The sequence below is a fragment of the Liolophura sinensis genome, chromosome 10, assembly GCF_032854445.1.
Source record: "Liolophura sinensis isolate JHLJ2023 chromosome 10, CUHK_Ljap_v2, whole genome shotgun sequence".
NCBI classification, from domain to species: Eukaryota; Metazoa; Mollusca; class Polyplacophora; order Chitonida; family Chitonidae; genus Liolophura; species Liolophura sinensis.
This window is the reverse complement of record NC_088304.1, coordinates 30,717,990-30,731,080: the sequence shown is the minus strand read 5'-3', so window position 1 is coordinate 30,731,080 and position 13,091 is coordinate 30,717,990. Positions and strand designations below refer to the sequence as shown.

General features: G+C 41.0%; 2 protein-coding genes across 3 annotated transcripts in view; both read right to left on the bottom strand.

Annotated features, from left to right (window-relative positions):
• The window catches only part of LOC135477103 (uncharacterized), a 37,745-nt gene that overhangs the window by 14,420 nt on the left and 10,234 nt on the right, over positions 1 to 13,091 (bottom strand). Inside the window, exons 11-15 of the mRNA XM_064757256.1 lie at positions 5,800 to 5,948; positions 4,764 to 5,342; positions 3,927 to 4,010; positions 3,300 to 3,408; positions 475 to 548 (exon numbers count right to left, since the gene is read on the bottom strand). Of these exons, the coding sequence (XP_064613326.1) occupies positions 475 to 548; positions 3,300 to 3,408; positions 3,927 to 4,010; positions 4,764 to 5,342; positions 5,800 to 5,948 (995 nt within the window). The remainder of the gene's footprint in view (positions 1 to 474; positions 549 to 3,299; positions 3,409 to 3,926; positions 4,011 to 4,763; positions 5,343 to 5,799; positions 5,949 to 13,091) is intronic.
• LOC135476689 (uncharacterized) lies at positions 5,950 to 12,912 on the bottom strand. 2 transcript variants are annotated; one of them, XM_064756798.1, is made up of 5 exons: positions 12,746 to 12,912; positions 11,901 to 11,993; positions 9,197 to 9,320; positions 6,771 to 6,879; positions 5,950 to 6,041 (listed from the first exon to the last, which is right to left on the bottom strand). In XM_064756798.1, exons 1-4 carry the CDS (start codon positions 12,889 to 12,891, stop codon positions 6,862 to 6,864), a joined length of 381 nt encoding a protein of 126 aa, XP_064612868.1. In that variant the 5' UTR covers positions 12,892 to 12,912; the 3' UTR covers positions 5,950 to 6,041; positions 6,771 to 6,861. The 2 variants fall into 2 exon arrangements, 1 of the variants encoding a protein (XP_064612868.1); XR_010445123.1 differs by lacking the exons at positions 9,197 to 9,320; positions 11,901 to 11,993; positions 12,746 to 12,912 and adding an exon at positions 7,720 to 7,797.

Here is a 13,091-nt window from a genome sequence, read left to right as displayed (position 1 = left end):
AATGACCTATTTCTAGTGCTGCCTCAATAAAAGCACCATGCCGAAGAAGACATACCAGACAGGATAACACAACCATGAAACCCTCTATCGTTGTACTAAAGCCAAATTCACTATTATGAACCTTCTGGCACTTTACTGAAGCCACCAAACACTGTTATGAAGCCTTCCTGGAACTGTACTTCAAGTAAAGCCATCAGGCACTAATATGACGCCTTGTTGGCACTATAGTTCACGTTAAGCCATCAGGCACTAATATGAAGCCTTGCTGGTAATACAGTAAAGCCACCAGTAAAGCCCATAAGGTGCTGTTATGAAGTCCTCTGGGCTACAGTAAAGCCCATTGGGCACTACCATGAAGGTCTACTGGTTCTGTAGTACATGTACCACATCAGGCACTAGAATGAAGCCTTCTGGCACTATAGTAAAGTCCCTCTAGGACCCATGTATACTGAATGAACCTTTAGTGTGACAGACCTTCATAAGAACAGCCTCTGAATTGATGGCTTTTGGAGATGGATCCGTCTTCGCACACTCCGCCACACGAATCACTGAAAACAGAAATGCATACAAGAAAACTGATAAAATAATAAATAATAACAATTGTGTCATTCAGCTTGGAATCCATCCACCATCAACTCTTAAACAGTCACAAATTGTGCCATTCAGCTTGGAATCCGTCAACCATCAACTCTTAAACAGTCACAAATTGTGCCATTCAGCTTGGAATCCGTCAACCATCAACTCTTAAACAGTCACAAATTGTGCCATTCAGCTTGGAATCCATCAACCATCAACTCTTAAACAGTCACAAATTGTGCCATTCAGCTTGGAATCCATCAACCATCAACTCTTAAACAGTCACAAATTTTTCTCATCCGGTTCTCATGCTGGCTACATTCACATAACAAAAATCCAATGTGAATTATTTGATTTTTGTGACTTGTATCACTTCAAGCAGTTTGGGTGAGCATCAGCTTCCAGATACCCTGAACTGATCTACATGGAACTTGTCAGTCATGTTTCCCATCACCACACACACTGTACATGCACTCAAGACATTCTGTCTAAATTCATTATAAAAGGATTTGCGTTGAGATTTTGCTACTGGTTCTAATTATCAAGATTACAACCTGTTCTTCTACGACCTGTTTTCATAACCGTATACCAGAACAGCAAACATCGTAAGGTTACATCTGTGTGACGTAATTCAGCGACGACAATCAGAAAAAGTGCATAGAACCAACCTTGATATCTAGTTATTTTAGGTACCTTGTTACTCAGATTAATTTATCCTTTTTTAAATATTTTTTAAAACTTAACTGAGCAATATATACAGGGAGGCTATTATGAATAAATAATAAATCTTGACATTAATCTTTCAAATATCCCAGATATTTTCATTTCTTAAATACCTCCATCTGATACCTGACGATCTGTTTTCGATAATTAAATACCTCAGATATCACGTCTTCAATCATTACATACCCCACGTATCTTTTTTTTCCATTTATGTCACATACCTCAGACATCATGTTTTCCATTATCAAATACCCCAGACATTCTTTGTTTCATTATCACATACCCCTAGATATATTTACTGGGGTCTTACGCTGTACTTAAGAATATTTCACTTATACAACGACCATCCTCAGGTTTCTGGCAGACCTTCCCATGCCCCCAGAAGTAATGTTTTCCATTATCAAATGTCCCATATATCATGTTTTCAATTACCAAACATCTTCCTTTTTTAGTATCAAATTACCTTGGACATGTTTTCCATTATCAATACCAGATATCATGTTTTCCAATAACCCAACTACGTTTTTTTTTCATGCCCCAGACACACAGTTTTCTGTTGTCAAATACCCAGGCATTTTTTGTTTTTTCATTATCAGATACTCCAGTGTTTTCCATTATCAAATACTCCAGATATCATATTTTCCGTTACTGCATACCCCAGATATCATATTTTCCATTATCAAACACCCTAGAGATCTTTTTTTCATTATCATATACCTTAGAAATAAGGTTTTCCATTATCAAATGCCCCAGACATTGTTTTCTGTATTTTAAATATCCCAGACATCTTTTTTTCATTATCACATACCGTAGACATAATGTTTTCCATTATCAAATGCCCCAAATATCATGTTTTTCATTATCAAATACCCCAGATTTCACTTTTTCCATTATCAAACACCCCAGATATCATTTTTTCCATTATCAAATACCCCAGCCATCTTCCTTTTCCATTATCAAATACCCCAACCTTCTTTCTTTTCCATTACCAAATACCCCAGCCATCTTCCTTTTCCATTATCAAATACCCCAACCTTCTTTCTTTTCCATTACCAAATACCCCAGCCATCTTCCTTTATCCAATACCCCAGCTATCCTCCTTTCCCATTATTACATAATACAGATATCATTTTTTCCATTATCAAATACCCCAGCCATCTTCCTTTTCCATTATCAAATAAACCAGCCTTCTTCCTTTTCCATTACCAAATACCCTCAGAGATCTCCCTTTTCCATTGTCAAATACCTCATAGATCATATTTTCCATTATCAAATACCCCAGCCATCTTCCTTTCCATTATTAAATACCCCAACCTTCTTTCTTTTCCATTACCAAATACCCTAGCCATCTTCCTTTTCCATTATCAAATACCCTGGCCATCTTCATTTTCCATTACCAAATACCCTCAGAGAGCTTCCTTTTTGATTGTCAAATACCCCGAGATCTTCCTTTTCCATTGTCAAATACCCCAGACATCATATTTTCCATTATCAAATACCCCAGAGAACATATTTTCCATTATCCAATACCTCAGCCATCTTCCTTTTCCATTATCAAATACCCTCAGAGATCTTCCTTTTTCATTGTCAAATACCTGAGATCTTCCTTTTCCATTGTCAAATACCCCAGATATCATATTTTCCATTATCAAATACCCCAGAGATCATATTTTCCATTATCAAATACCCCTGCCATCTTCCTTTTCCATTATCAAATACCCTCAGAGATCTTCCGTTTCCATTGTCAAATACCCCAGAGATAATATTTTCCATTATCAAATACCCCAGAGATAATATTTTCCATTATCAAATACCCCACAGATCATATTTTCCATTATCAAATATCCCAGAGATCATATTTTCCATTATCAAATACCCCACAGATCATATTTTTCATTATCAAATATCCCAGAGATAATATTTTCCATTATCAAATACCCCACAGACCATATTTTCCATTATCAAATATCCCAGAGTTCATATTTTCCATTATCAAATACCCCACAGATCATGCTTCCTGAGATTCAGCTCTTCCATCCCATGAACAACCACACCATACTCTGACAGGGCTGATGCAGGGTTTGGATTTTGACCTTTCGATCCTTTGATCTACAAGTGCAAAAAAAAAGGAAATTTCAAGCTATGGAGACTTTGAAGTGTATGCAAAATGTCAAACTCACTAGCTGAACTGAATGCAGATGTATCAGATTTTAGACGCGAATTTAACTGCGACCACAACGAATTCAATCAAGAAAGCCACAATATATTTAACAATTAAAGCCTTTTATTATGTATGAGATCCTTACAATAGGAGCTGAGCATCTAAAATAAAGCTATATCATACATATATTCACAGTACATACATAAACGTGCAATCAAGAAAACAAAACAACAAAGCAGACCAAGACAAAATGAACCAAAGCTGTACGCTCCATGTAGGTGACAGACAAACTCCCTGATTGCTTTCTGGGTATTCCCCTATACTTCTTTCAGGTTCAGATTTGACAGGGGAATTTGAAAGTTAGCACTTCCGTCATTTAGATTGTCTACCACTATGTTATTCATATGATGAATAACATGCAATGGGATAAAAACAAAAACGAAAAAAAAAAAAAGCACAAAAGTACCTGCTTTGTTTTAGTCCGGGGTTTCTCCTTTGCTTCCAGGAGGATCTTTTGTGCATGTGCTTTTTGTGCATTTTTTAGGCATTTCTACAAAAAAAAGTGAGCAATAACATTGTTTTAATTGATTTAGTGAGATGTAATGACATAATGAGGGTAGTCAGGGGCCTCAAACGTGAAAGAAGGGTAACGGAAGACTTAAAAGGTGGTTATTCGCTAGCCATTTCTCATTGAAGAGTCCGAATGTTGATTGTGTCAAATGCAGGACATATAAGCCTACAACAATGTGACCTGAAATACAGGCAGAGGCAGGCCTTCATCTTTCAAAGTACTGGTAATCATTCCAGATGTTTGCTGGGACAGTACCGATAAGTACAAATATTACATCTACATGGACTTGGGCTTTTTTTTTCTTTTTTACATCTTGACACTCATTACAACTTCGATCACCTCTTAAAGAACATGGGCCGACTGATTAAAAGTGTATTAAAAGTTAAGCCGGGCTTAAATCTTAATACAAATCTTGGCCTAATATAAAACTAATAGCACTTTACCCTAATTCTTTTACTTTTTGGAACAGATATCAGTTGTGCTGAAAACAGAATATAACATTTCTTTCCCAGCTTTATGGAAAAGTCACTATGCGAGTATGTTGTTCATTAGATGGTCTAACCATGTGAGAAAGAAGAAACTATACATTCCTGCTTGTATACATACTGGGTAAATAGAGCAGACCAGGTGTTCAAAAACAAGATGAGCCACCAGACTAAAATTAATACCTGGTTTTACTGCTAATGGACTTTATTCACAGCTGGGCCCAGACAGCCAGGAGCTAGGCCAGACAGCCAGGCAGCCAGGAGCTGGGCCCAGGCAGCCAGAAGCTAGGCCCAGGCAGCCAGGAGCTAGGCCCAGGCAGCCAGGAGCTAGGCCCAGGCAGCCAGGAGCTAGGCCCAGACAACCAGGAGCTGGGCCCAGACAGCCAGGAGCTAGACCCAGACAGCCAGGAGCTAGACCAGACAGCCAGGAGCTGGGCCCAGACAACCAGGAGCTAGGCCAGGCAGCCAGGAGCTGGACCCAGACAGCCAGGAGCCAGGGCAGACAGCCAGGAGCCAGGGCAGACAGCCAGGAGCTGGACCCAGGCAGCCAGGAGCTAGGCCCAGGCAGCCAGGAGCTAGGCCCAGGCAGCCAGGAGCTAGTCCCAGACAGCCAGGAGCTAGGCCCAGACAGCCAGAAGCTAGACCCAGGCAGCCAGAAGCTAGGCCCAGACAGCCAGGAACTGGGCCCAGACAACCAGGAGCTGGGCCCATACAGCCAGGAGCTAGGCCCAGACAGCCAGGAGCCAGACCCAGACAGCCAGGAGCTAGGCTCAGACAGCCAGGAGCTAGGCCAAGCAGCCAGGAGCTGGACCCAGGCAGCCAGGAGCTAGGCCCAGACAGCCAGGAGCTAGGCTCAGACAGCCAGGAGCTAGGCCAAGCAGCCAGGAGCTAGGGCAGACAGCCAGGGGCTAGGCTCAGACAGCCAGGAGCTAGGCCCAGACAGCCAGGAGCTAGGCTCAGACAGCCAGGAGCTAGGCCAAGCAGCCAGGAGCCAGACCCAGACAGCCAGGAGCTAGGCTCAGACAGCCAGGAGCTAGGCCAAGCAGCCAGGAACTAGGCCCAGGCAGCCAGGAGCTAGGCCCAGACAGCCAGGAGCTAGTCCCAGGCAGCCAGGAGCTAGACCCAGACAGCCAAGAGCTAGGCCCAGACAGCCAGGAGCTAGGCCCAGACAGCTAGGAGCTAGGCCCAGACAGCCAGGAGCTAGGCGCAGACAGCCAGGAGCTAGGCCAGGCAGCCCGGAACTAGGCCAGGCAGCCAGGAGCTAGACCCAGGCAGCCAGGAACTAGACCCAGGCAGCCAGGAACTAGACCCAGGCAGCCAGAAGCTGGGCCCAGGCAGCCAGGAGCTAGGCCAGACAGCCAGGAGCCAGAAGCTAGGCCCAGGTAACCAGGAGCTAGACCAGATAAAGAGATGGGACAAGTGTATTTCTGACCTGTACATGTGGACACAGATGAATCACAGCTTCTGTTGATGAGATGAACAATGTCTGACAGAGATGACTCAGCTGCTGTAAGGTGGATGTCAGCTGAGGATGAAGAGACAAAGACAAAACCTTACCCATCAATATTTCATTCAGATTTCGACATGGATACACCAAGTTTTCATTGTATGAATCGGAAATATAAAATATGACCTCTGAATTGCTTTCCAGTGTTCCAGTCAAAAAGCAACAGTGGCTTTTTGTAGGAAGATCTTTGAAACTTTACATATTTTTTACTGCTTCCATTTATTTCTTTGATTGGTGCTCTTCACACTGCACTCCAGAAGTTTCACTTATATGATGGCGGGTCCTTGATGTGTTGCGGAAACACAGAGTGATCATATTAATTAAATTATCAAACTTTCCTAGATACCCGACAGCTAACTGTTCTGATTTAATTGTCTATAGCTGAAGCAGTATGAGCTGGATCTGATCAAGCGATGTCGTAAAAAATAGACCGTACGTGGGAAAGTCTGCCAGCAGATGATCGTAACTTTTCCATGGGACTCTGCCCAATTTCCTCCCACCATAATGCACGCCACCGTTGTATAAGTGAAATATTCTTGATTACAGCATAAAGCACCAGTCAAATAAATAAATAAATCAAAATAAAACACAGAACAGTCAAACTCTAATAGCTAGACCGAGTACCATGAAACCAATTTTTAAACTTAGCCCATGCTCAGAGAATCATAAAATTCCTTTCAGATCCTGACGAATTAACCAATAAATTGATACAAAGACAAACTGTGCAAATGTATGTGGTTTATATACCTCTCGGATATGAGTGTCAGGACTAATCAGCTTCTCTGGTTTCATCAGTGTAGTAATACGTGACCCAATCACACGGGAGAGAGAAACTTCATCACTGCTGCATTCTCGCCTGCAAGGAAAATGATGCAACTGTTCCACAGGTGGGAAGTAAAAAGTTTATGCAATGAATACGCAAAAGTCACAATAAACTAAAGGCACATGTTAACAATGTTCAAATTTATTTAACAATTGGATGTACACGAGGGAACACCCAGACTTGCAATGATCACCCATGATCAGTCATGTTTGTTTGAGCCATCATGTTGCCAATTTTTTGAGTCGTGTAGTCCATTTTTTTAAAACGTGGACAAATTTTGGGACAATGAGGCTCATTTTTGGGGTCGATGTTGTCCATTTGTTGTTGTTGTTGTTGATTGTTTTTTGAGCCATATTGTCCATTTTTCATGTTTTGGGAACAATGGGACTGTCACCTTAGCCATTTGGGGGACAATGGGACTGGCACCTTGGCCATTTTGCGGACAACAAGACTGTCACCTTGGCCATTTTGTGGACAACGAGACTGTCACCTTGGCCATTTTGCAGATGAGACTGTCACCTTGGCCATTTACTGAGTCACTGTCCACTGAGTGAGTCATGTATATTACCCATCACCTTGGCCATTTACTGAGTCACCGTCCACTGAGTGAGTCATGTACATTACCCATTTAGTGTATCACACTGCCCATTTACTATGACTCACACTGGCCATTTACTGAGTCAATGCCCATTTACTGAGTAACACTGCCTGGTTTTCTAGCAGCACAGACCACCCTTACGCTTAGTGTTTACTGGTACTAAGGCTTAGCAAATATTCTGATTTTTGGACGCAGTCTTGGGCAATGTCTCAGATGAAATATGCTTCAGTGAATAGTACCTGGATCTTAAAACTTAAATAACAAGATGCTCTTACAATTTATTGCCAAATAAGTCGTCCAATTTCTGTTTGAACACAGCCAGTGAATGTCTGAATGATTTCCCCTCACCTTCCTGTAAGAGCAAGATACAAATGAAGTTGGTCTGGGAAACAAAATGTTGGTAACTGACTGTGAATGTCACACAGCCTGTGAATGTCACACAGCCTGTGAATGTCACACAGCCTGTGAATGTCACACAGCCTGTGAATGTCACACAGCCTATCAATAAACATGTAGTTTTGGACAGAATTAGGACTATTCAATGATGAACACACAAAATGTAATTCTTCAACCTTTTCACCCGCCTCTGCAACCAATAATTTGCCACATTCTGAGCTATGGGGTGTAGAGAATTACATGTGTAATTTACACAGTCTTATGAAGCTGGCATCTATAGTGACATAAATGAATCATTTTAGCATCATTTTGATAATAATTGCATTCTTAAATTCCAATGAAAAAAGTACTTTGGTGGTTGAAAAGGTTGAAAATTTACAGTAATAGCCAATAACATTATAAGATTAAATTATAAGAGGCACTGAGGTGCTTCATTACTTTCCCACAACAGTGTTACTGATAGGTCGCTAAAAATATGCTTTCAAGAGGCTTTCAGAAAAAAAAAGGGTTGATCCATCATAATAACACCCTACACCCTATGAAGGTCGACAGATATTTGACAAGCGTCCTGACTGGAACAAGTGGGAGCCAGGATAATTCTGATTTTGAACTCTGCAGACCTCAGTGCTCAGAGACTAATTGGGTGCAAGTATGCCAACATTTGAGGTACACTTAAGTCTGCCAACATTTGAGGTACACTTAGCTCTGCCAACCCTTTAGGTACACTTAACTCTGCCAACCTTTGAGGTACACTTAACTCTGCCAACACTTGAGGTACACTTAGCTCTGCCAACCCTTGAGGTACACTTAACTCTGCCAACCCTTGAGGTACACTTAACTCTGCCAACCCTTGAGGTACACTTAACTCTACCAACACTTGAGGTACACTTAACTCTGCCAACCCTTGAGGTACACTTAACTCTGTCAACATCTGCGGTACACTTAACTCCGCCAACCCTTGAGGTACACTTAACTCTGCCAACACTTAATGCACACTTAACTCTGCCAACACTTCGGGTGCACTTAACTCTACTAGTAATGGCTTCACAAAGGCTTTTTGCCAGGTATCTCAAAAAGCCTCTGTGAAGCCATTACTACTAGAGTTAAGTGTACCTGAAATATGAGAAATATGACAGCTATATGTATGTCACACACCAGAATAATAATTTTATTGAAATTGGATGAACCAGCCTAAAACTTGTCCCGATGAAACCATGCAATATGTTGAATGCCTGATGAACCGTTCTATAAGAAAGTCCAGAAAACTGGACAATACTGGCCATAACTTGGTTGTATACACATGCAGATGAAGCAACCTAAATGAGTCTCTTGCACCATCTATGACATTGTCCTCACCCTGTACAGACTCCCCATGGTTGCAGACATCACCCTCAGCTCCTCTATTAGAGCATGGAAGCGAGCGGCAGTACTGACACAGGCTCGGGATAACTCAGAAAAAAGTGGGGCCTCAGGGGATGACCTGTTAATGAAAGCAAGCACAGAAATCATTGAGTGTGTTAGTGAGTAATACATGTTCAATCAATCTACTCCTCCAGATTCTTCTTGGTATACTGGTTCAACGGTTACATCTCTGCCAAGGTCTCACCTCAACACCGATAATTTGCACAATTCCAGGTGATACAGTCAGCTGCCTATTTTATATACCATGAATATACACAAACAAGTTGAGGCCCCTTATATTCTGCAGTGGTTACTCTGCCTGTTGCATGTCAGTCCATGTCATGCTGCATTCTTTAAGGTGTGATATATACAGCACCACAAGAAGCTTGGCAAATGTTGACTTCATGTACATCCTGACTGGAACGGTTGTAGTGTATTGTTGGAATGATTGTAGTGTATTGTTGGAATGGTTGTAGTGTTTTGTTGGAATGGTTGTAGTGTATTGTTGGGACGGTTGTAGTGTATTGTTGGGACAGTTGTAGTGTATTGTTGGATTGTTGGAATGATTCTAGTGTATTGTTGGAATGATTGTAGTGTATTGTTGGAATGGTTGTAGTGTATTGTTGGCACAGTTGTAGTGTACTGTTGGGACAGTTGTAGTGTATTGTTGGGACAGATGTAGAGTATTGTTGGAATGGCTGTAGTGTATTGCTGAAATGGTTGTAGTGTATTGTTGGGACAGTTGTAGTGTATTGTTGGAACGGTTGTAGTGTATTGTTGGGACAGTTGTAGTGTATTGTTGAAATGGTTGTAGTGTATTGTTGGAACAGTTGTAGTATATTGTTGGAACGGTTGTAGTGTATTGTTGGAATGGTTGTAGTGTATTGTTGAAATGGTTGTAGTGTATTGTTGGGACAGTTGTAGTGTATTGTTGGGACAGTTGTAGTGTATTGTTGGGACAGTTGTAGTGTATTGTTGGAATGATTGCAGTGTATTGTTGGAATGGTTGTAGTGTATTGTTGGGACAGTTGTAGTTTATTGTTGGGACAGTTGTAGTGTATTGTTGGAACGGTTGCAGTGTATTGTTGGAATGGTTGTAGTGTATTGTTGAAATGGTTGTAGTGTATTGTTGGACTAGTTGTAGTGTATTGTTGGAATGATTGTAGTGTATTGTTGGAATGATTGTAGTGTATTGTTGGAATGGTTGTAGTTTATTGTTGAAATGGTTGTAGTGTATTGTTGGGACAGTTGTAGTGTATTGTTGGGACAGTTGTAGAGTATTGTTGGAATGGTTGTAGTGTATTGCTGAAATGGTTGTAGTGTATTGTTGGGACAGTTGTATATTGTTGGAATGGTTGTAGTGTATTGTTGGGACAGTTGTAATGTATTGTTGGGACAGTTGTAGTGTATTGTTGGAATGGTTGTAGTGTATTGCTGGAATGGTTGTAGTGTATTGTTGGAATGATTGTAGTGTATTGTTGGAATGGTTGTAGTGTATTGTTGGAATGGTTGTAGTGTATTGTTGGGACAGTTGTAGTGTATTGCTGAAATGGTTGTAGTGTATTGTTGGACTAGTTGTAGTGTATTGTTGGGACAGTTGTAGTGTATTGTTGGGACAGTTGTAGTGTATTGTTGGGACAGTTGTAGTGTATTGTTGGAATGATTGTAGTGTATTGTTGGAATGGTTGTAGTGTATTGTTGGAATGGTTGTAGTGTATTGTTGGGACAGTTGTAGTGTATTGTTGGGACGGTTGTAGTGTATTGTTGGGACAGTTGTAGTGTATTGTTAAAATGGTTGTAGTGTATTGCTGAAATGGTTGTAGTGTATTGTTGGGACAGTTTTAGTGTACTGTTGAAACGGTTGTAGAGTATTGACGGAAAGATTATAGTGTATTATCCTATAGCAGATGATGTTACATTGTTTTGGTAGTCCTGTAGTTCCACTGATGAGTTTAGCGTAATACACGAGTAGTGTAACTCCGAAAAAAAGATTTCATTGTGACTCAATATTTCGGCTTTTTATTTAGCCATCATCAGGAGATTGTTCAAAATGGAACAGGCAATGACATATATACTGCACAATGCATATATGTCATTGCCCGCTACATTTTGAACACTCTCCTGATAATGGTTTTGGTATGACATGAAACATGCTGAAAATGATGTTTAACAAGCTAGCTTTAAATATTTATGTACTCAGTGTCCTTCTGTGAGCTGTAGAATGGATCCTCAGAGCATAATTTGTTCAAAAGACAAGGGGAAAAAATACCAGAGATGCTGTGAGGTTTGAGTTAGCTCTTCATTAGTTTAGTATGATTTTTACAAATCATTGTTTGTTAGGTTTAATGGCACTTTTTCATCATTCGGGTCATCATATTTGCAATAGAGACATATGAGAATGTCATGGCAACTACACACTCGCTCAGCAGTACACACATACTTCCTCAGTCCACAGTCAGAATAACTCAGATTGGGATTTAAAGTATCATCATTCTGCCTTCCTCTCCATTTGTTCTTGGGAAGCTTTCTCAGCAACCTGTGGATGGTTGTGCGCGTTTTTCCCCCGGACTCTCCCACCAAATAAATAAATACCAAACAGTATTAAGATTGCAAGTGATAAAATCTACAGGATGATAGGATTGATATACAGAAGTCTTACCCATCCATTACAGCCTGCAATATAATGAGGTGGAGACATTCAAACAGGTCTAACTCCGGGATTAGCCGAGACATCTTCTCTTGCCACAGAGATCTGCAAATAAGAAAAAGATTGTCTCCTGATTGTATTAAACAAGACCAAGGTACTCCAACATGAGTGTATGGTCATGGTTGTACATGATTGTACTATCATTGTAACATGATCATACCGTCATGTAACATGACTGTACCATGATGTACCAGAGAAATTACATCTATGTTCCAAGATTGTACCATGACTGTACCATGATTATACCATTATAAAGAAGCTCTATCTCTGGGATGAACTGAGACATCTTCTACCATAGAGTTCTGCTAATAAAAGAAATAAGATACACTTTCCAAGATTGTACAAAATTTGCAACATGATTGTGCCATGATTGCAATGTGATTGTGTCATGATTGTCACATGACTGTACCATGAATGAATCTTCTCTGGCCAAAGGGATCAGCACATCAGTAAGGTAATGTTCCAAGACTGTAACACATCTTTGACTGGTTTGTGTTTGTTAGAAATGGTACAGTCTTATATAAGTGGGTTGGTGTGGTGGCAATTCACATCCTCAAACATTGCATCCTAATAAAATTCCTTTTTGGTAATGATGATGAACTTTCTGACTTCAAACAATACTTGGTATTAAGAATGCTTCAGAAAAATTACTGGCTTTTGAAAAACAGGTGTCTGGGAAATATAGGTAAGAGTTTGTGGAGTAAGAAGCCAGATACAAATTTTGCTGGTGGTGAGCTGGTGGTGAGCTGGTGGCATGTCTCTGTGAACAACTACCCGGCCAATACTTATCTACCCACCTTATAGGCCCGGTGATTTGAGAAGCGTAAGGTCCTTCAGCACCCATCCCCTCAAACCTAAACCCATCCAGCTGAACGGTTTTCGACTTGGCTGCTTTGTCTTTGAAGAGCTTTTTGACTGAGACCAAAGTTGACAGTTTCGGCATACCTCCCTTTGGTCCTGGCTGAAGTTTGCTGCCTAAAACAGATACTTCATGACCTGAATGCCTAACTGAGAGAGTTGTTAGCGGTGCCTGCCTTTCAACTGCTTGGGCACACAAGGTGCGAGTCTAAACTGGGTCTTAGACAGGGAACTTGTACATTTCCCCCACCCCCGCTCTCACTGACCATGGGCCCATGGTGACAA